The sequence below is a fragment of the Carlito syrichta genome, unplaced genomic scaffold (assembly GCF_000164805.1).
Source record: "Carlito syrichta isolate Samal-C Ts95f unplaced genomic scaffold, Tarsius_syrichta-2.0.1 Scaffold303604, whole genome shotgun sequence".
Taxonomy (NCBI): Eukaryota; Metazoa; Chordata; class Mammalia; order Primates; family Tarsiidae; genus Carlito; species Carlito syrichta.
In genome coordinates this window covers 270,762-294,429 of record NW_007247700.1, presented here as the reverse complement: position 1 = coordinate 294,429, position 23,668 = coordinate 270,762, and the positions used below count along the sequence as shown (strand labels likewise).

At 42.1% G+C, this 23,668-nt stretch overlaps 1 protein-coding gene across 1 annotated transcript in view; it reads right to left on the bottom strand.

Moving 5' to 3' along the window:
- Positions 1 to 5,711, bottom strand: part of CD84 (CD84 molecule) — a 29,016-nt gene extending 23,305 nt beyond the window's left edge. The window contains exon 1 of the mRNA XM_008058706.1: positions 5,666 to 5,711. Coding sequence (XP_008056897.1) covers positions 5,666 to 5,711 — 46 coding nt within the window. The remainder of the gene's footprint in view (positions 1 to 5,665) is intronic.
- Positions 5,712 to 23,668: the final 17,957 nt, after the last annotated feature.

The window sequence follows — 23,668 nt, the reverse complement described above, 5'->3', positions numbered from 1 at the left end:
ACACCTGTAGTTCCAGCTACTTGGAAGGTTGAAGTAGAAGGATCACCTGAGCCCCACAGCAGGTTGAGGCTATGGTGGCCGTGAGCGTGCCACTGCACTCCAGCCTGGGCAACAGAGTGAGACTCTGACTCAAAAGCCCCCAAAACAAAAAAAAACCCAAATAAGCATCACTACAGAGATTAAAATAACACCTTAGACATGTCCGGAGAAAAAAAACAAGGGTTGGGTATTGGGGAGATGCTAGAGAAAGTCAACATGCAGCTATTAAGAAGAGTGAAAATGGGTAAGACTGTATTGTTACTTAACAGACACCTCCACCCCTTTGCTTTTATTGGATCCTTGAGATAAACATTTCTTTTTCTTTTTTTGGCACTAGCTAAACTTCCCTTTCTCTTCTCCATCCACTGTCTCCTAGAGTCAAAAAGTGGGGGTGGAAGCTCCCTGAGTATTTCAGGCTTGGGAGAGTGGCCAGAGGTAACACCCAATGAGAGCCCGTTATAACTGGTCATATGGAGTGACGAGATACAGAGGGAAAGAGGAAACCAAGGGCTGGGCAACCTGAAGCCTTGTGTCTTTCTTCAGAATGACGGAAAGTTCTTGGTCATGAGATTTTAAGAAAAAAGAACCTACCACCACCATATGATATTATACTATTTTTCCCTGGAATGTTTACCTTATATCAACTTTACTGAGATTTAGTTTGGCCAGGTGTGGTGACTCATGCCTATAAGCCCAGCTCTTCGGGAGGCCGAGGTGAGAGGATTGCCTGAGCCCACGGGTTCGAGACCAGGCTAGGCAACTTGGTGAGACCTCATCTCTACAATAAATCAAAAAATTAGCAGGGAGTGGTGGCTCTTGTCTGTAGTTCCAGCTACTTGGAAGACTGAAGTGGAAAGGATCACCTGAATCCAGCAGGTTGAGGCTGTGATGGCCGTGAGCATGCCAGTGCACTCTAGTCTGGGCAACAGAGTGAGACTCCAACTCAAAGAAAAAGAGATTTAGGTTGACTTGAATCAGTTTCTTCAAAGGAAACATACACACACACACCCATACACATACTCACAAAATCTCAAAACAGAAGTGGGATCATGGCCATCCACTGTTTTATCCTTGCTCCTTTATTAGCATATACTTGAACTTTGAGTATAACGAGGGAAATATGGGTACCTGAACAGTTCTACCTATATCAACCCCCAACCGACTGCTCATGCTTCTTGCTTTTCCAGGTTTCACATAGATTAGTTATCCTTAAACTTGCAGATTCCTTCTCAGGCTTGACTCAGGAATACTTGAGTAGCCCCAGTGGCCAAGCACTGACCATCGGGCTCCTGTTGCGAAGGTGCTCTGACCTCCTTGGTGGTCACCATATTGATCTCCAGGCCTGCTCCAGCTGATCGGGCTGACAAGATGAGCCTCTACTCCTCTCCCACCGGAGTCCTGAGTTAGCACGGGGTGCAGCTTCCCATCCTCTGACTGGAAACTGGGTTTTTGAGTTGATGTCCTGATGACTAGCATTTCCCATACATAATTTATTTCCATTTCTGCTTTTGAGCCCTTTCTGAACATCTGTGGTAGTCATCGCTTAAATCTCTTTCTAGGACGGAGGCCTTGTCTTCATTTTGAAGACCCCTCTAGGCAAGGACTTAGGATCACAGTCAGGTCGGCTTGCAGCACCCTTCTCCGGGCATGCATCCTGTCTCTGACCCCCAGGATGATAGACGAGGTTTAGTGATCCACGGACACATACTCAGGTGGTTCCATTCACCTCTTGGACTTTTAAGTGTCAATTGCTGGAATGTCCCTTGACCGTGTACAGCATCTGATGGGACATCAAGATCATGTTGATATTGGACTTTTGTTTGTTATAAAGAAATGACTTTTAGTCCATCCAAATCATATGGAAGTGAATAGGACTTGAACCATGTCTGGAGATGGTTATTTGCTTGAGTATTCTGCCTTGCTGGCTTGCTTAAACTTGTATTATTGGCAAGGACCTGCCACCAGCCCCTTCGCCCTCTGCAGGTGGGTGTAGAGAAGAGGTGCAGCTTCTACCTGAACAATCCTGTCTTGCTAGTAATAAATAAATCATCACTCTTGTCTGACTAAATTTCCAAGTGGCTGGAGGCAGCATGACCCCGTGGATGAGTCTAAGGATACTGGAGTTTAAATTCTACTCCCTTTACTTTTTGGCTAAGTGACACTGACTTTCTGTATAGCAGTGTTTTCATCTGTAAATGAGTATATTGATAGTACCCATCTCATAGGGTATTATGAGGATTAAACAAAATAATAACTGTAGACCACTAAAAGTAAAGTCAGACATGCAGTGATTGCTCCATAAACAGTTAGTTACGACTATTATTGATGGGAGATAAGAGAAGGAGTGAAGAAACAGAGACAAGACAGACTGGAGAAGAGAAATAATTAAAAGAGAGTGATAGCTTGTAGCAGGAATGGGCAACGAGCAAATCCGGTGGACTCTTTCTTCTCTACCCCCAGAGTGGGAGTGACTCCTAGCTTCGTCAGGGACAGTCAGAGTCACAGTGTTCCTAAAGCTGTGATCAGAAAGTCGAGATCAAAGCATAAGACAGTGAGTCTTGATTCCTAGAGAAAACTTTTCCAGCATGGGGCAGACACGAGTTCACACACTCAGGCTTTCCTGTGTCAGTGATTTCGGGGGGAAATGGGAATTTCTACTTGATCCCTCCACTGCTTCTCAGCCTCTTCAACTGCCCTAAATTCCAGGGAATACAGCAAGTGTTGCTGACTCCTAAGACTAGTACTGCATAGAAGGGACAAGCACACCAGGAACAGCAGCGGGAGGAATTTAGGGTATATTTTTGTGATCAGGAAATGTTTGTGAAATAATCTTTTTTTTTTTTTTTCAGTTGGATTCTCACTTTGTCGCCTAGGCTGGAGGACAATGGCATGTTCCCAGGCTCCGCAGCCTCAACCTGCTGGGCTCAGGTGATTCTCCCACCTCAGCATTCCAAGTAGCTGGAAATACAGGCACGCACCACTATGCCTGGCTAATTTTTTGATTTATTGTAGAGATGAGACCTTGCCAAGTTGCCTCTGCTGGTCTCGAACCCATGGGCTCAGGCAATCCTCTCATCTCGGCCTCCCAAATTGCTGGGATTATAGGCGTGAGCCACTGCGCCCAGCTGTGAAATAATCTTTAAGAGACCCAAAAATCCATTCAGTAAGGGTGAAGAGTATGTGAAAATGTTCCTGGCCTTATGTTTATAAAAACAAGCCCTCACTCCTTGTTTCACGGATCCCTGAGGAGATGAATTGCTTCTTCTTGGTTTCCTTTTCCAGAACCCTGACAGTCCACACCTAAGCCCAGACTCCCACCATATTTTCTCCTGTTTGTACGATCCTGGGATCATCCCAAACAGAAGAGTCCTGCCCAGGATCTCTGTGCAATAAAGTCATGGTCCTTCCTAACCATGCACGAAAAGCAAGTGTGGAAAACAACAGCATTAGCTAGTCTTTGTTAAACACGTAATATATTCAGGTACTATGCCAAGTGTTGCCCAGGCATCATTTTAATTCTCGAAACAATCCTGTTATATTGCTACCTTCTCCATTTTGAAGTTGAAACAACAGTCAGTGAGGTTACACAGTTTTCTCAGGATCACAGAACTGATGGGCAAATCATTCACTACTAGCTGATATGACAATTTTTATTTCAGTGTCAGTAGGTGAGAGAAGAGTACCCTAGAGCTGCCTTTTATCTTACTGGATGTTAACCCTTTGAAGAGCATCAGGAATTTGAAAACCTCATACGTAAGGAGGTCAGGTGGAACAGAAAGAGCCATAGGCCTGGGATTAGAAAAACCAATGACTTGCTTGACCATTTTAGGCAGTGAAACTTCAGGTGAATTTTCTAACCTCTAAATCTTAGTTTACTCTGTTTTGCATAAAAGAATTAATAATATCAATCTTGCCCAGTTCAGTGGTTTTAGTATGGATAACATGGGAATGTAGGCATAAAAATTGTAAAATGTTTTGCAAATTGAGTGGTATCAAATGCCACCGTGTTCAGTCCTTCTTTGGAAAATTAGGGGCAGCCCTAGATTCAACCCTTTGCCCCATCTACTTGCATTTTCTGTCTCCATACTGGAGTGACCAGCAGAGAATCCAAAAACTTGACCTGATGAGTGATTGTAATCTCCATGAAGCTCAAATTAAAAGCCATAGTTTTAAATGGTCAAGGGAACCAGAGACACAACACTGGCATTGATTCTAACTTCTTAGAAAATCCTATCCCAGTGGGTTCCTTTGGTTCTACTTCATGCCAGGAATTTGCTACTGCATTTTCAGAACTAGTGAGAGAAACTAGCAGTAGATGTAGAAATTCCAAACATAGTCTATTTCTGTATAAACTGGACTATTGTTTGGATTTAATGAGATAATATGTGCAATGACAAAGCAATCTCAGACCTGTGTTAATGTTACATAGTTTTCTTTGTACAAATAACAACTGATATTCACTTTGCCCTATATCGTTTACTTTTTAATTTACTTTTATTTTTAATTGAGGTCTCACCTAGGCTGGAGTGCAGTGGCACAATCACACCTCACTGCAGCCTCGACCTCCTGGGCTCAGGTGATCCTTGCCCCTCAGCCTCCCAAGTAGCTGGGACCACAAGTATGTGCCACTTCGCCCAGTTAATATTTTGATTTTTTTGTAGAGATGAGATTTTGTTGTGTACCATAGGCTGGTACGGAACTCCTGGGCTCAAGCAATCTTCCTGCTTCTGCCTCTCAAAACAGGGTTTTGAGGTTTATTTCTACAAAAGGAAGAATAATCACTTTCCCGTTAATTTTAGAATTTTTGGAGGATAAAAGCAGAGTGACAGCTCTAAAGGTGCTTTGAAAATAAAGGAGCTTATACAGATGAGATGTTCACAATAATAATAATGAGCGATACATCACTCTAACCTGATGGGGCAATGAACTATGGCTAGGAAGGGCATATCCCTGTCAAAACCAAAAAACACATTCTAATGCCAAAGAGAAATTGCTTTTAGATCACTCAAGGTTTTGGATGATCTATTCTTTTGCCAGGCTTTGCAGATGGGGTTTACCAAGCACCAGCTCGTATGAGAAGGATTTTTCTCAGACCCTTGGAGAATGATCCCCAGATGAAATTCAAAAATATAACCTTTAAAGCTGAAAAGAACACTTAGGTTTGAATCTCAAGCCTCTTCCCAGGCAGCTGGGTCCCTGTAAATACGGTACATACTGGGACCCAGGGTAAAAAAAAATAAAAATAAAAAAAGATCAAAGGGAGCCGGGCTCGGTGGCTCAGTCTGCAATCCCGCGCCTTTGGGAGGCTGAGGTGAGTGCATTGCCTGAGCCCGCGGGTTCGAGACCCGCCTGGGCAGCGAGACCTCATCTCTACAATAAATCAAAAAATCAGCCGGGCGTGGTGGCACATGCCTGTAATTCTGGCTACTCGGAAGGCTGAGGCGGAAGGATCGCCGGAGCCCAGCAGGCCGAGGCTGCGGTGGCTGGGAGCGGCCACTGCCCTCCAGTCTGGGCAACAGAGTGAGACTCCAACTCAAAAAAAAAAAAATCAAAGGGACATTTCAATGACTTCCTTGAGGGCAGTTTGTGGAAAATGAGGAGAGGACCAGCAAGGGTCAGAACTCACAGGTTTGCAGGCAAAGGAGCAAGATCCAAAGGCAGTGCTGAGCCATTCTCTTCTGAGTGTGCTCTTCTGTGGACAAGTGCGGAGCTCTTCTCGCAGTCAGTTTCACTTGAGTTTTCTTGTTCCTTTTTATGGCCACATTTGAAAAAGGAAGTGTGAGCTAACTGATTTAGTTAACATTGGTCTTTGTATTACCACGCTATTTTTTTTCCGATTATATAACACAGGGTGCCTAGTATTAGTTAATTACTTATTCAGCAAATGTTTATTGAGTGCTTACTATGTGCCAGGCACTCTTCCAGGCACTGGCAATATAAAGAGCCACAAAGCAATTGATTCTCCTCCTTCCATGGAGTTTACAATCTTTTTTGGAGGGATCAACAATTAAACAGGCAACTCCTATAAAATGCAATAATTGTTGCGAGAGGAAAAATACAGGGAACTATGACAGCAACAGAGACTTCTAACCCAGGCTAGGGAAAGTTCGAGAAGGCTTCCTGAAGGAACAGACAACCAAGCTGAGATGGACCTGAGGAGTGGGTTAGCATTCTTAGGGAAAAGGTGGGGTGGGGAGGGGAAGGGAAAAGGAAGAATGTCTTGACACATGGCAGGAGCTTAAAAAATGCTAGCAACTAATATTGTATAGTTATAGTTCTGTAAAATAATCTAATGAAATTATGGAGTTATATGTTATTATACATAATCATTAACATACCTTTTTTTTGTTGTTTTTTGAGTTGGAGTCTCACTCTGTCGCCCAGACTGGAGGGCAGTGGCCGCTCCCGGCCACCGCAGCCTCGACCTGCTGGGCTCCGGCAATCCTTCCGCCTCCGTCTTCCGAGCAACCGGAATTACAGGCTTTTTAACACAGTCAAAAATCCATATATAATCCAGAACTTAGCTACTGATAGCCTACTGTTGACCTGAAGCCTTACCGATAACATAAAGGGTTGATTAAGACATGTTTTGTATATTATATATATTACATACTGTTTTCTTACAATAGGGTTAGCTATGGGTCTTTTGTGACCCAGCATTTGGGTAGTATGGCCTTCATCGTTTTTCAGTGTTTGCTGCCACTCAAGCAGAACTGATTCAAGATACAGAAAGAGAAAGAGGGTTGAATCAATATAAAGTTGATTTATCCAGATTTTCATGTCGAAACATTTTCTTTTTCTTTTTTTTTTTTTTGAGTTGGAGTCTCACTCTTGTCGCCCAGACTGGAGTGCAGTGGCATGCTCCTGGCCACCACAGCCTCGACCTGCTGGGCTCCGGCGATCCTTCTGCTTCAGCCTTACAAGTAGCTGGAACTACAGGCACGCGCTACCACGCCCGGCTAATTTTTTTGATTTATTGTAGAGATGAGGTCTCACCAAGTTGCCCAGGTGGGTCTCGAACCCTCAGGCTCAGGCAATTCACTCACCTCGGCCTCCCAAAGCGTGGGATTACAGGCAGAGCCACCGAACCCGACTGGAAACATTTTTTTAAATGACATCACTGGCATACAATAAAATAGACATGTTGAAGTTAAAAAAAAAAAAAAAGAAAATTATAAAAATGAAAAAATACATTTATTATTTATTGAGTGGAATTAGGTTATCAGAAAGGTTTTGATCCTCATCATCTTCACATTGAGTAGGCTGAGGAGGAGGAGAAGGAGGCAAAGGAGGAGGAGGAGGAGGAAGTACGAGCTGGTCTTGCTGCCTGGGCATGGCAGAGGAGGAAGAGGTGGAGGAGGTGGAAGGGGAGACCGGAGAAGCAAGCACACCAGGTGTAATTTTACAAAAATACATTGTAATTTTTTTCTGACGTTTTGCTTTTTCATTTCTCTCAAAAGGTTTCTGTATGATGCCACCTTTTTTCCTACTATTTGCTTTCATTTTAGAGCTCATATCATAAAAGGGATCATGTCATAAAAGAAGTCAAATGCTATCTTGAATAATCAGAACTTTTCGGCCAGATTATCTAATGTCATCGCCTGGCTTGGGTTCGGAAGTACTCATCTCCATCAAGTTGTCTTCTGTTAAGTTCTCTGGAGCGGTGCCTATAAGCTCTTGAATTTCTCCAAGATCCACATCTTGAAACACTTTAACCCCCACTTTTTTTTTTCCGTCACATCCACAATCTCTTTCAAGATTTTCTTTATTGACTCTGTTATAAATCCCACAAAGTCATGCACAGCATCTGGACAGTTTTTCCCACAGAAATTTTTCTTAAGCTTGATGGTTTTCACTGTTTTCTGTAACGATGATGGCATTTTCAATGGTGTAATCCTTCCAGACTTTCATGATGTTCCCTCTATTGGGGTTCTCTTCCACAGAGAGAAGAAGAGCTTTAAAAGGCAATTCCTTGCTGGCAAGATACTTTCTGACTTCAGGGACAAAGTATCAATGGAACCAATCCAGAAAAAAAGTTCTTTTTGTCCAGGTCTTTTTGTTGTACAACCAAAAATTTACAGGTGGTGTTTATCTTTTCCCTTCAAGACATGACTTGGGAGTTAGCAGCTTTATAGAGAAAGGCAGTTCTGATTACAAACTTGACTCTGTTTGCACAAGACAGCAGAGTTAGCTATTCCTTCCTGCCTTAAATCCTAGTGCTCACATCTCTTCCTTACTAAAAAATGTTGTCTGTGACTTTTCTTTTTTCCCCCAGAGCAGAGCACTTTCACCTGTATTAAAAACCTGTTCAGGCAGATATCCTTTCTCCTCAATAACTTCTTAATGGTGTCTGGGAACTCATTTGCTGCCTCTTGGTCAGTAGAGGCTACTTCTCCTGTTATCTTGGCATTTTTAAAGCCACAGCTCTTTCTAAAATTATCAAACCACTCTTTGCTGACATTCAATTCTTCAGCTTTCTTTTGTTTTACGTTGTCACATAATGACTTTGCTTTTCCTCAAAACATATTAGAGGCTGTAGGTATGCTTTTCTTTTTTCTTTCTTTCTTTCTTTTTTTTTTTGAGTTGGAGTCTCACTCTGTCGCCCAGACTGGAGTGCAGTGGCACGCTCACGGCTACCACAGCCTCGACCTGCTGGGCTCAGGCGATCCTTCCACCTCAGCCTTCCAAGTAGCTGGAAGTACAGGCACGTGCCACCACGTCCGCTTAATTTTTTGATTTATTTTAGAGTTGAGGTCTCACCAAGTTGCCCAGGCTGGTGTCGAAACTCTGGACTCAGGCAATCCTCTCACTTCCACCTCCCAAAGTGCTGGAATTACAGGCTTGAGTCACCGTGCCCGGCCAGGTATGCCTTTCTTATAGCAATCCTACACCCACATAAAAGCTGCATTTTCAAATGGGATAAAAGCATATTTTGCATAAAGTACATGGGGCTTTTTTAGCCTGCTGATGTAGCTGCAGTGATGGCTTCACAGATTTTCTTTTCTTTTTTCACAATAGTCCTTACACTGGATTATTTTATCTTGAGGTGGCAGGCAACTGCAGCTGCAGACCTTAGTCTCCAGTAATGTCAAGCATTTCAACTTTTTCTTGTAATATCATGACTTTTCTCCGCTCCTTGGGGACACTTCCAGCTTCACTGGTGGCACTTGGCATGAGTCCCATGGTACTTTTTCAGGGTTTACAGTATTGCACTAAACACAGTGAAAAATGTGCAAGAACCAAGAGTGAGAACTGTTCACTGCGAAATGCGATTTACTGGTGAGACGAACTGCTCACAAGAAGATGCTTAACATCACACAGTGTTTTAGGAAGATACTTGCAACACTCGCCTTCACCTCAAAAGCAACAGGAGGTAGCTGTAAAATTATTACGGCAGCACAGTATGTCCTACAGTTAATTTTAGGCAATTAAGATTTAATGCTGCATCTTTGCATTTGTTTACATTTCTCTTAACTGTAAATAGCACTATGTACGATCTGTAAGTATATGTTTACATTTTGATAAATTTTAAGTTTTGATAAGATTTGTGTATATTTTATGGTAGTAGATGGCCAAGTAAACCAGTATCTACATATACTTTATGCATTCATGACATACTTAACTTTTTTTTATTTTAAAGATGTGGGGTACAATTCAGGATTATGTATACAAGTGGTCATTGTACAGGTAAGGTTTGGGCCTCCCTTTGGTCCCCACTTTGCCTGGTTTGAGATCAGGTACACTAACTGATGTTGTGTCCCACCCTCCCTGCCCTGAAAGTATCCTGCTACTGCCAATCCCTTTCTTATAGTATCATGGTAAATGTTCAAGGTCCACTTATGAGTGAGAACATGTGGTACTCTGTTCTTTGTTTCTGTGATAGATCATGGAGTAGGATAGACTCTAAATTGTTGTAAGTTGATGCAAAGTTCATATGTTTGTCCATCTCTATGGCTGTGTAATATTCCATTTTATGTATGTACCACATTTTTTTTTATCCAGTAGTTTCGATGGGCAGCATGGTTGTTTCCATGTTTTTGCTATTGTGAGTAGTGCTGCAATAAACATGTGTGTGCAGGACATACTTTCTTTTTATTAATTTTTTTATAGTTCTAGACTACACAATTTGTCTGCAGTTTTTCAAATTGTTGAAAATCTCCAAAAATTTTCCAATACATCTGTTTTTAAAACCCACATATAAGTGGACACGCACAGTTCGAACCCATGTTACTCAAGAGTCAACTATATTTGAGTGTCTTTAGGTAGATGTAGTGGACTGGGCAGATGTTTGGGACCAAAGAAGTATTAAAAATAAAATGTTCCAAATTGATTGTATCTTATTTCACAAGGTTAAATCTTATTACTTTCACATTTTTAGCAAGCATGTCTTCCTGAAATATATAATTACTACAAGGTGCAAAAACACATCTATCATGTAGTTGCAAATAGGAAAAAGCAAGGAGAAAGAATATGAAGTTGTCAAGACCTAAAAATCTGATTTTGTATCTTCTTTCCTCCCTCTTCATTCTCTGTAGAAATGTTCTTCTCTTGCCAGATAACTCTTTCTTTTTTTTGAGTTGGAGTCTCACTCTGTCGCCCAGGTTGGAGCGTAGCGGCCCACTCACTGCCACCCTAGCGTAGACCTGCTGGGCTCCAGTGATCCTTCTGCCTCAGCCTTCTGAGTAGCCAGAACTACAGGCACGCGCCGCCACGCTGGGCTAATTTTTGATTTATTGTAAAGACGAGGTCTCGCCAAGTTGCCAGGCTGGTCTCGAATCCATGGGCTCAGGCAATCTGTGAGGAGCCAATGAACACTGTCTGAACAGCAGACCTTGAGCAAGCCAAGGCCCCAAGCAAAGGCAAGGTCGCGCTTGGTTGCTCTGCATTCTAGGCAAAGAGCAAGGGATGCAGCCTGCTACCCAACTGGCGTCTCGGATGCCCACACATCCGGGTGCACATAGTACAGGTTAAGTCTTAGCTATAATAAGATAATCACGGAACAGTTTGCCATTTAGGTAGCAACAAAATTCTGTCTTAGCTCCCTCACAGACCTTGAGTCCCTTCCAACTTTCTTTGTGCTTGATCAGAGGAACGTTTCGCAACTGGCTCCGGCTTTTTTTTATGTCTTTGTGCCTGTGTCTTTCTTAATCTCTCTCTTGGGACCCTCAAGGCAGCCACGTGGGCTATGTCAGCAATCCACTTGCCTCGGCCTCCCAAAGTGCTGGGATTACAGGCTGAGCCACCAAGCCCAGACGCCAATTAACTCTTGATTGACCTCATGTCTATGTCTTTAGAAAGCCTAGATTACTATCTTGCTCAAAGTCTTATCTTCTGTTAAACCTGGGCAGTGTCTTCTCTTTGTCTTTCAACCTTAGGCTGTCTGACTTGTAAGTTTTTATCAAGAAGATATTGGCTTTTCAGTCTTCTTTCTCTTACTAATGATGTGAAAGAATACAAAAGTCCTTTCCTATTCCAAACAATAAGAATATTGGGCAGGGCTCAGTGGCTCAGCCTGTAATTCCAGCACTTTGGGAGGTTGAGGCAAGTGGATTGCCTGAGCCTACAGGTTCGAGACCAGCCTGGGCAACTTAGCGAGACCTCGCATCAACAATAATTAAAAAATTAGTCGGGCATGGTGGTGCGTGCCTGTAGTTCCAGCTACTTGGAAGGCTGAGGCAGAAGGCTCTTTGGAGCCCAGCAGGTCAACACTGAGGTGGCTGTGAGCTTGCATGCCACCACACTCCAGCCTGGGCAACAGAGTGAGACTCCAACTCAAAAAAAAAAAAAAATATATATATATATATATATATATTTATTTATTTATTTATGTTAGACCATATAAAAGTTATACTTTTTTATGGTGTATGTGAGAAACCCTTGGTGGCCTGAGTTCCAGAGAAAAACGAGCCCCTTGTAGATGAGCAGAAAGCCTGATCTCAGATCTAGGGCAGGAGGCTAGTCCAGGGTTCAGACCAGTAGAAGAGAGGACCTGCCATTGATAAAGACTTTGCAGAGGCAGGATAAATGGAATGAAACTTAGGTGACAGATCCATCTATCACCTAAGAGCCCCCCCACCCCCCACCCCTTGCAAAAACAAATTGCTTTGCCCAACAATTCCCAGCTACTTCTAGAATTTGACACCAAGAAGGGACTGGAAAGTAGAGACAAATTGTATGATACCACATAATTCCTAAGAGTGGATTTTGGAGTTTCAATATAAAAATAAACCAAAAATTCTGAAACTGTAGCTCAAAACTTTCTCACATCAAATACTGGTCAAATTTAAAAGACAGTGGTGGTGAAGGATGTTGGGGATTAGGCTAATTAAAGCTGTGATTTTATCCCAGCTCAACTTAATTCTAAGGGGACTATTCATGGTCAGCTTCTTTTTCTTTTCATCATCTATCTAACCAAATAAAAATGGTCAGCTTATCACTCAAATTGTCAGACAGAGGAAAGGACTACATTCCCAGGGAAATAAACAAAGCAAAACAAAACAAAACAAAATTATACTTTATATATGCTATCCTTTCATACTCAACAATTATTAGAATTGCTAAGAAGCAAAAAAAAAAAAATGTAATTCATAATCAGGAGAAAACCAAATCAACAAAAGCACATCACAGACAACCCAGTTATTAAAAATAGTAGACAGGGACTACTATTATAAATACTAGGGCGTCTTCAAAAAGTTGATGAAAATGTGTATTATAAAAAAACTATGCATGGATTTTAATTTTTTCATCAAAATGAACTCATACTAACTTATTATATGTATAGGCAGGATTTAGTTTGAGTCACTAAGAAGAATAAAACATCAGTTTGAAAGCAGCCCCTATTAGATCAATTGAAGTAAGAACAAACATCAAATTTACAGTGAAACTTGGGCAAAAGAATAGTAAAATTATTGATGGCTTATGAAAAGTTTATGGAGAGAGTGCCCAAAATTATTCAGCAGTTTACAAAAGGATAACTCATTTTAAGAAGCGATGATACAATGTTGAAGATAAAGCCTTTGACAGTAGACCATCCATATTAACTTGAGAGGAAAAAAAACTCTTGTTCATGCCCTCACTGAGGAAGGCCAACAGTTAACCAGCAAAAACAATAGTCAACACTATAGGCATCTCAATTAACTCAGCTAGCACAAATCTGTCTGGCAAATTAAAGTTGAGCAAACTTTCCACTTGATTAGTGCCAAAACTGTTGTGGCCAGATCAGCTGTAGACAAAAGCAGAGCTTTTAACAAAAAATTTTGAACAACTGGGATCAAGATCTTGAAGCATTTTTTCTAAAAATTGTAACAGGAGATGAAACATGGCTTTATCAATATGATCCAGAAGACAAAGTACAATCAAAGCAATGGCTATCAAGAGGTGGAAGTGACCCAGTCAAAGGAAAAACAGACCGGTCAAGAGCAGAGGCCATGGTAGCAGTTTTTTGGGTGCTCAAGGCATTTTGCTTGTTGACTTTCTGAAGAGTCAACGAACAATAGCATCTGCTTCCTGTGAAAGTGGTTTCAGAGACTTAGCCAAAACTTTAGCCGAAAAATGCTCAGGAAAGCTTGACCAGAGAGACCTCTACCTTGACAATGTTCCTGCTCACTTTTTTTGTCAAATAAAGGCAATTTTATGAGGGTTTGATAAGAAATCATTAGGCATCTACCTTACAGTCTTGATTTGGCTCCTTTGGACTTTTTTTGATTTGTTTTCTAATCTTGGAAAAATCTTTAAAGGGCATGAATTTTTCTTTAGTTGGTAATGTAAAAATGACTGCATTGACACAGTTCAATTCCCAGGATCCTCCATTTTTGTTTGTTTGTTTTTTCTTAATTTTTATTTTAACAATGGGGTACAAGTCAGGATTGGGTATATAGGTGGTCTATGTACAGGTGAAGTTTGGGCCTCCCACCTATCCTCACTTCACTCGGTTTAGAATCAGATACCCTTAGTGATGTTATGTGCCCCCTACAACCTCTGGTATTGTCCTCCTACTGTCAATCCCTTTCTTGTAGTATTATGATAAATGTTCAGGTTCCACTTATGAGTGAGAACATGTGGAATTCAGTTCTTTGTTTCTGTGATAGATCACTCAGTATGATAGATTCTAAATTCATCCAAGTTGTTGTGAAGTCCATAATTTTGTCCTTCTTTATGGCTGCATAATATTCCATCATGTATATGTACCATATTTTAAAAATCCAGTCCTCTTTAGATGGGCAGCATGGTTGGTTCCACACTTTTGCTATTATGAACAGTGCTGCAATAAACATGTGTACACAGATATCTTTTTTGTAGAATGATTTGAGTTCCTCTAGGTATATTCCCAGAAGGGAGATTGCTGGACTAAATTTAACAAAAGTGTCTTGAACTTGGAGTTTATGTTGAGAAATAGAGTTTGTATTTTTTGTTTTTTTATCGTTTAATTTCATTTTTCACAAACTTATTGAAATCCAAGGTTGAAGAAATGGATATTTCTGAAGAAAAATACCCTCCCCAAAGAATCAAATGGAAATTCTAAAGATATAATATCTAAATAAAAAATTAATTAGATGAACTTAATGGCAGAATAGGCTCTGCAGAAGAAAGGGCCAATGAAATTGAGACAATGGAGCTGCTAAAACTGCAGTAGAGAGGGGATTGAAAATATGAAGGGAGAAATCTGGCAAGCGGGTGAACGTTCTTGTCATCATAAAGCCAGTCCCATGTGGCTTGCATAGGAAGCACATAAGCTGCTTCATCTGGGGTGTTCCACTTGGCACACCTCAAATAAACACGAGTGTCTATTTCTGTCTCATAGGTGGAGTTGGGCAATCCCCTTCTCAGAGTAAACATACCTTATGGCGGCTTCTATCCAGCCCACCAGACTGACCACTTCCTCAGGAATACCCTCCTGTGTGTCTGGCTCATATATAGCCAACTACAATTTTTCGATTGTGAGCTGAGTCCTGCATCACTCCAAACATGTTCTTCTACTCTGTTGCATTTAAAACCAAACATACTGTTTCTAAATTAGTAATTCTCACAATCCATTTGAGTAAATATTCCTCAGGAAGTTGAGGACACCGATATACAAAGTTAAGTAATTCCTTCACAATATATCCTCTGGTTTCAATAATTCTTGGTTTTGCCCTTCACCCACTGACTACCCTCTTGGAACCACACGTCTCAGAGGCACTTTCTGTTCGCCTGAACAATTTTTAACTCCGGAGACAGCTTTGAGGCTAGTGGTCAAAGCTCTCAGACTCACTGAAATCTGAGCTTGATCTAGCATCAAGGTCTGATTCAGCACTCTCTTTTAATTTCACTTTAGTTATCACGGATAACAGCAATCATGGGATTCAGCATTTTGCTTCTTTCTTATTAGATTTCATTTCCTTATGAATCTAATGAACCAATGAACTCCCCAGGAGTTAGGTCCATCACTAAATGCCACTGGTAACTTTTGTCTTCAGTAACAGAATATATAGCACAGCTGCTGCTCCAGACCAGGGTTGGTGACCATGTGGTCGCCCAGGAGTCAAGGGCTCCTCATCCCTAGCCTTTTCTTTCATTATCTTCCCAAACCATACATTTCCATGAGCCAAGGCCGTTCTAGCACATCTCACTTCACTGACACCAAACGGAGTAGAAAAACAAACTCAGTTTCCCCCTTTGGAACTCGCTTCTGACACTAGATGTATGGGAATTGTTCCCAGCAAGCAAGCAAGCACACAATTCCGTAGTGGATATCCACCGAGTGTCCTCTAATTCAATTCAATTCTAACATTATCTACCTAGGATAGTGTCAGATGACACAGGTTGAGGACTCAGAGATGGTGTCAGATCACAAAGTCGAGGGCTCATTCCCACACGACTGAGCTCAGCTTCCAACGCCAATTGCAAGCTCAGGTTATTTTGCTTGTACTTCTGATCAACCAGATATAAATTAGGATCCCCAAATCCCGTCCTTAGGTCTGATTAATTTTCTAGTGCAGTTCACAGAACTCAGGGAAACACTTACATTTACCATTTATTATAAAGGATATTACAAAGAATACAAATGAAGAGACGCAAAAGGCAAGTTATGAGGGAAGGAGTGCAGAGTTTTCATATCCTCCCCGGATGTGCCACTCTCTGGGAACCTCCATGTGTTCAGCTCTCTGGAAGGTCTCACCAGTATATCTTGAGTTTTACAGCTTCCCCTCCCACCCTTCTGCCTTCTATTTTCCTTTTTTTCATCCAAGCTGGAGTGCAGTTGCCATGATCGTGGCTACCATAGCTTCAACCTGATGGGCTTAGGGAATCCTTCCACTTCAGCCTTCCAAGTAACTGGGACTGCAGACAAGTGCCACTGCGCCAGGCTAACTTTTTGATTTATTGTAGAGACAAGATCTCACCATGTTGCCCAGGCTAGTCTCGAACTCCTGACTTAGGCAGTCCTCTCACCTCAGTTTCCCAGAGTGCTGAAATGACAGGCGTGAGTCACCAGACAGCCTACTTTACCCTGTTTTGGAAATTCTTATATAATTTATTTTTTGTTTTGTTAGAGTATGTCCTAGAGTAAATTTTGGGGAGTGATTTTTCTTAATTTATTTTCATAATATATCTAAAATATATGAATCTCCATGGTGCAGTTGTGAGAAAGAAGAGTATCTCAGAGTGCTGGGCTCGGTGGCTCAGCCTGTAATCCCGCACCTTTGGGAGGCTGAGGTGAGTGGATTGCCTGACCCCGCGGGTTCAAGACCCGCCTGAGCAGCGAGACCTCATCTCTACAATAAATCAAAAAATCAGCCGGGCTTGGTAGCGCATGCCTGTAATTCCGGCTACTTGGAAGGCTGAGGCGGAAGGATCGCCGGAGCCCAGCAGGTGAGGCTGTGGTGGCCGGGAGCGGCCACTGCACTCCAGTCTGGGCGACAGAGTGAGACTCCAACTCAAAAAAAATATATATGTCTCAGAGTAGTCTGAGAAATGTGAAATATGCAAAATTTATTAGGCCCAGAGAGACACGAGTAATTAAGACCGGGGCAATTGTTTAAAGGCATTTTGTTCTTTTTTTTTTTAGAGACAAGGTCTTGCCAAGTTGCCCCAGCTGGTCTCGAACCCATGGGCTCAAGCAATCCTCTTGCCTCTGCCTCCCAAAGTGCTGGGATTACAGGCGTAAGACATCACACCTGGCTCATTTTGTTCTTTCTTTCTTTCTCTGGAATTTCCAGACTAGTGGATAAATGACCTAAAATGTTATCACAAGTTGTACAGTGTGACCCTAACCCATTACTTTCATATTGCTGGAACTTGTGATACAAAGAACAATGTACAGTCAATCAATAGCTTTTGTTGTAATGAATTAATGTAAGAACTCTCTCTTTTTTTTCCTTTAAAAACTCACTTGTAATTGCTGCTAATCAGAGCATATAGTCCTCAAATTTCACCCCAATAAACTCTCTACTTATATTGATTTTACTTTGGTTTCTTTCTTTAGGTTGTCATGTCTGGCATAGCCAGCAAGAGTCAGTGTGATCTCCCCTCACACAACCTGGCGTTCCCTCTCAGACTCATACACACAGTGCTCCTCCAACTCCACAGGTAACATTGGTGCAAAGGGTGAGTCATCCTGAATACTGATCTCCCTTTATTTTCTGTTGGAGTCTAGATTTTATTTGGGCTGTTTTTCAAACCCTTTCTTTCCCTTAAGACTGAGGGCTTCAAAGTGGGAGGTATCACACTCACAGACTTTAAACTTTTATAAAGCTACAATAATCAAAACAGCCTGGTATTAGTATAAGAACAGGCATATAGACCAATAGAACAGGATAGAGATTCCAGAAGCAAAACATCAATTTCTCAACCAACTCATCTTTGACAAAGCCTCCACCATCAACCACTGGGGAGAAGAGAACCTATTCAGTAAATGGTGCTGGGAAAACTGATTGACCACAGGCAGAAGATTAAAACAAGACCCCTACCTACCACCATACACAAAAATCAACTCTAAATGGATCAAAGACCTAAACGCAAAACCTCAAACTATAAGAACCTTAGAGTACACAGGAAACACCCTTATGGAAATTGGAACTGGCAACCAATTTCTGATCAAAACCCCAAGTGCTCATGCCATAAAAGATAAGATAGACAAGTAGGACCTCATCAAACTGACAAGCTTCTGCAATGTCAAAGAAACCATCAAGAGAGCAGGGAGACAGTCCACAGTCTGGGAAAAAGTATTTGCCAATTGTATATCTGACAAAGGCCTAACATCTAAGATCTATAAGGAACTCAAACGTGTCGAAAAGAAAAAAACAAACAGCCCCATTACAAAGTGGGCAGAAGATACGGATAGACACTTCTCAAAAGAAGACATGTGGGGAGCCAACAGATAAATGAACAAATGCTCAGCCTCACTAGTCATCAAAGAAATGCAAATTAAAACCACACGAGATAGCACCTAACTCCAGTCAAGATGGCCATCATCAATAACTCAAAAAACAACAGATGCTAGAGAGGATACAGTGAAAAGGGAACACTTCTACACTGTTGATGGGAGTATAAACTGGTACAGCCTCTGTGGAAAGCAGTGTGGTGATTTCTAAAAGATCTAAAAATCGACCTTCCGTATGACCCCGCAACCTCCCTACTGGGAATATATCCAGAGGAACTCAAATCACTTTATGCAAAAGACACCTGCACACGCATGTCTATTGCAGCATTGTTTACAATAGGAAAAACATGGAGCCAACCATGATGCTCATCGAAAAAGGACTGGATTAAAAAAATATGGTACGTATACACAATGGAATATTACACAGCCATAAAGAAGGACAATTAGAGGCTATAATACTGAGTGATCCATCACAGAAACAAAGAACTGAGTAGCACATGTTCTCACTCATAAACGGACAATAAGCAATTATAATAATACTATAAGAAAAGGATTGGCAGTGTTGGAAACTGGGGGGATGATCATACCTCATCAACAAGGGTACCTGCATAATAAACATTTGTATGCCTAACCCTGCATTGTACCACACATCTTCAAAATTAAAAAATAAACAGGCCAAGCTCGGTGGCTCAGCCTGTAATCCCGCGCCTTTGGGAGGCTGAAGTGAGTGGATTGTCTGCGCCCGCGGGTTCGAGACCCGCCTGGGCAGCGAGACCTCATCTCCACAATAAATCAAAAAATCGGCCAGGCGTGGTAGCGCATGCCTGTAATTCCGGCTACTTGGAAGGCTGAGGCAGAAGGATCGCCGGAGGCCAGCAGGTCGAGGCTGCGGTGGCTGGGAGTGGCCACTGCACTCCAGTCTGGGCGACAGAGTGAGACTCCACTTCAAAAATAAAATAAAATAAAATAAAATAAAATAAAAAATAAATAAATAAACAGAAAACAAAAAGAAAAAGAGAAGCAAAGCCATGAGCTGAAATCAAAAGACTTGCATTCTGGTCCAAGTTCTGCCAGTAACTGTGAGATTTGAAGAAAACTTGCTTCTCCTCTCTATCCTTCAATTGCCTCCTCTATAAAATGAGAAAGTTGGCTTATATCTAATCCCATTCAGTCAGAATACGAAGAAGACCTGAAAGAAACAAGAATTTATTTATTAAAAATTGAGCATTCATTTGTACATGTTTAAACTTCAGTCACCTTCAAAGTACTCTCCATTGGATATAAAACACCTATCGAGATGCACTTCCACTGCTCAAAACAGTTTTTGAACTCATCGATTTCGATGCCTTTTAGTGCTTCTGCCAGTTTTTGTTTCCTCTCTTCCACGTTGGCAAAATGTTTCCCTTTGAGGACTTTTTCATCGGGGAAACAAACAAAAAAAAGTTATTGGGGAGATCGGGTGAATAGGGAGAGTGGGGCACTGGGGTCATGCTGTTTTTTGTCAAAAACTGCTGAAGCCGGGCTCGGTGGCTCAGCCTGTCATCCCACGCCTTTGGGAGGCTGAGGTGAGTGGATTGCCTGAGCCCGCGAGTTCGAGACCCACCTGGGCAACTTGGCGAGACCTCATCTCTACAATAAATCAAAAATTAGCCGGGCGTGGTAGCACACACCTGTAGTTCCAGCTACCTGGAAGGTTGGGGTGGAAGGATCGCCGGAGCCCAGCAGGTCGAGGCTGCGGTGACCGGGAGCGGCCACTGCATTCCAGTCTGGGTGACAGAGTGAGACTCCAACTAAAACAAAAAACAAAAAAAAAATGCTGAACCCTCAGCATAGTGTGGACAGGTGCACTTGTAAACCACCCATCACAAAATGGGCAAAAAAAAATTACTGAAGCTGAATGCATCCTCTCACAATAACGCTAGCCGGTACACTGATGCCGATGGGTTCCTAGAACACTTACCTAGCAGGGGAAGCCTGTGTTATAAGGGGCCTGCTCTCCAAAAGATAAGTCTGGGTTTTTGAGCGATCCCCCTCGTATTTTCTGATTCTGAGTCTGCTCAAAAGGAGAGTACTGACTGATTTATTCTGAGAGTTATGAGCATAGTGTTTTGAGGCATAATGTTTTGTGTAAAACTTCCTGAAGCTAAAGAAAGCTGTCACTTAAATTCAATCATTCTTTTGACTACCCAGAACTCTGGCAAATAAGTAAACACACACAGCGTGGCATAACTGCATAAGTAAATTGTGTTGAAATTAATTTACTTCTAGTTTAAAACTAGAAGGCTGAAAGTAAATGCTGTTAAAATTTCCTCACTCCCTTGGGGTAATCCATCAGAAATATCTGATAATTAATTTGTCTTTAGGGGACATTTTTTAGAAGACTTTCAGTCATTCACTTTCAGCCTCTTCCTCATCCTCGTTAACTTGGCTGGTTGATTTTCCACTGAGTGGGCCTGAGCGGGCTTCCTCCAGATGTCAGCAAGAAGATCCATGCCAGTTTTCATCTGCTGTCTGTTTATGGGAAATAAAGTTTTATTGGAACATGTAAAAAGCTATCAGGGCCGGGCACAGTAGCTCAAGCCTGTAATCCCAGCACTTTGGGAGGCTGAGGCGAGGGGATTGCCTGAGCCCACAGGTTTGAGAACAGCCTGGGCAATTTGGCGAGACCTCATCTCTACAATATGTCAAAAAATTAACAGGTGTGGTAATGCATGCCTGTAATTTCAGCTACTTGGAAGGTTGAGGTGGAAGGATCACCAGATCCCAGCGGGTGGACGCTGGGGTGGCCGTGAGTGTGTCACTGCACTCCAGCCTGGGCAACCGAGTGAGACTCCAACACACACACACAGCTATCAGGAGGAAGGTAAGAGGAGGAAGCCAGTTTAGATGAGAGCCAAGGGAAGTAGGCATGGCAATGTGGTGTAGGTAGGAGGACACCATGGGGGAGAGTGTGAAGGATGGCTGCCTCCCATCTTCAACTATGTCACCCGTCAGAGTTTTTAACTGTTCTGAGTCTTGTTTTTCTCATCCAGAAACTAAGAATAACCCTCATGGGGCCTTAAGCTTGTTTTGAAGATTAAATGAGAATGTCTAAAAACGCTCAGCAAAGTGCTCGGCACATTGTAAACTTTCAATAAATGCTAGTTCTTAACAGTATGATCACTAATAGATGAATAATAATATACTATTTGAACATTAATGATCTAGGAAACTGTCCACCAGAGGGCAACGGATGGTAAGAGATCGGCACTGAACAATAAGAAAGATAAAATTATCACTTATTATTGGGTGCCAGGTTTGTTTTCAGTGCTATGTCAAACACTTCCATATGAGAAACAGTTGAAGGAATTGGGGTTGATTAGCCTGGAAAAGAGAAAACCTGGTGAGGGTGGATAGGATTAAGGCAGTGAGAGGGTGGGTCAGTGTGATAACTGGGCCAGGTATTTGAAATGCTGTTGTTTGGAGTCAAGGTTTCTATAATGCAGAACTAGTCACCATGAACATTGCTCCAGGAAAGCAGGGCTGTTCAGCGTAAGGATTTTCCCCCTAACAATTATGGTCATCCCACAATAGACAGACGAGCTCAAGTCAAGACTGGATGGACCTCTGACATGGATGTTATTTTGGGAATTTCTCATTGTGTTATTGAATGTTGACTATCCCAACACAAAAATTTTAAAATTCTGAGCCAGGCGCGGTGGCTCAAGCCTGTAATCCCAGCACTTTGGGAGGCAGAGGCGAGAGGATGGCCTGAGTTCAGGAGTTCAAGACCAGCCTGAGCAACATGGCGAGACCTCATCTCTACAATAAATTAAAAAATCAGCTAGGCATGGTAGCACTGCCTGTAGTTCCAGCTACTTGGAAGACTGAGGCAGAAGGATCTCCAGAGCCCCGGAGATCAAGGCTGCAGTGGCCGTGAGTGTGCCACTGTACTCCAGCCTGGGAGAGAGTGTACTTTGACTTTAAAAAAAAATTAAATTCTCTTTCCCTCTTATGCAATCCTCCCAGTTGCCTAGCACATAGGGTCATGAACTTAGGGTTGTTTGTCTAATAGATTGTGCTTTTTTTTTTTTTTTTGAGTTGGAGTCTCACTCTGTCGCCCAGACTGGAGTGCAGTGGCCGCTCCCGGCCACCGCAGCCTCAACCTGCTGGGCTCCGGTGATCCTTCTGCCTCAGCCTTCCAAGTAGCTGGAACTATAGGAGCGCGCTACCACGCCAGGATAATTTTTTGATTTATTGTAGAGATGAGGTCTTGCCAAATTGCCGGGGCGGGTCTCAAACCCGCGGGCTCAGGCAATCCACTCACCTCAGCCTCCCAAAGGGCAGGATTACAGGCTGAGCCACCGAGCCCAGTCAAAAAAATTTTTTTAAAACCAGCAGCAGCAGCATATGAATAATTTAGCATGATAAATATCAGTGAGGGAAGGGATACATATGGCAACAATTTTGATATTCTCAGCAGACAAGCTGAATTGAAGGAACAAATTACTTTTCAGATCAACATGTGAAAACCTATTTTGGCATCCATCATGAAAAACAAGGAAGTTTGTGTTTAACTTGATCAGAAAAAACATAAAGCGTTCCCTAAAGGCTTACTAGCATTTTCTCCAGTTACTTGGAGAAATCTATGAGAATCCAGATACTTACACACACACACACACAAACATGCGCACACACACTTCTTGGTTATTTGCTCAGAGTTAATCATTAGCATCGAATCCATATCTTTAAGGCATAGGAAGAGGTTCAAGTTTTAAATGAAATTCCTTTTTCTTCCTCCTTCCTCCTCATCTTCCTTTTTTTCAAAACTAATTGGAAGAAAAATAAGATAATTAAAATAATAAGACTAACGTTAGTTAAAAAATGCATTCTTAAAAATTCCAGTGATCTGGTATTAGAGAGAGAGACAGCTGAAAAACTAAGTTCTATGTACCAGAATTAATTATTCTATTTATGTAACTACTATTTATGCTTACAAAGAAGACAAAGATGGAATAATACATCACTGAAGCAGAATAAAGAAGAGAAAAACTAGTGTGTCCACCAGAAGGGCCAGTATGGTGGTTCTTAGTGAAAGTCAGTCTGAGTGAAAGTCAGTCTGAGTGAAAGTCCATCTGAGTGAAAGCCCGTCTGACTGAAAGCCCATCTGACTGAAAGAAAGTCCGTCTGACTGAAAGCCCATGAGTGAAAGTCCGTCTTCCCCCTGTTCTTTGAACTGTGTTCCTTTCCCTCCATCCTGCATCACCTATGCCTACCTCATTACTTGATAGC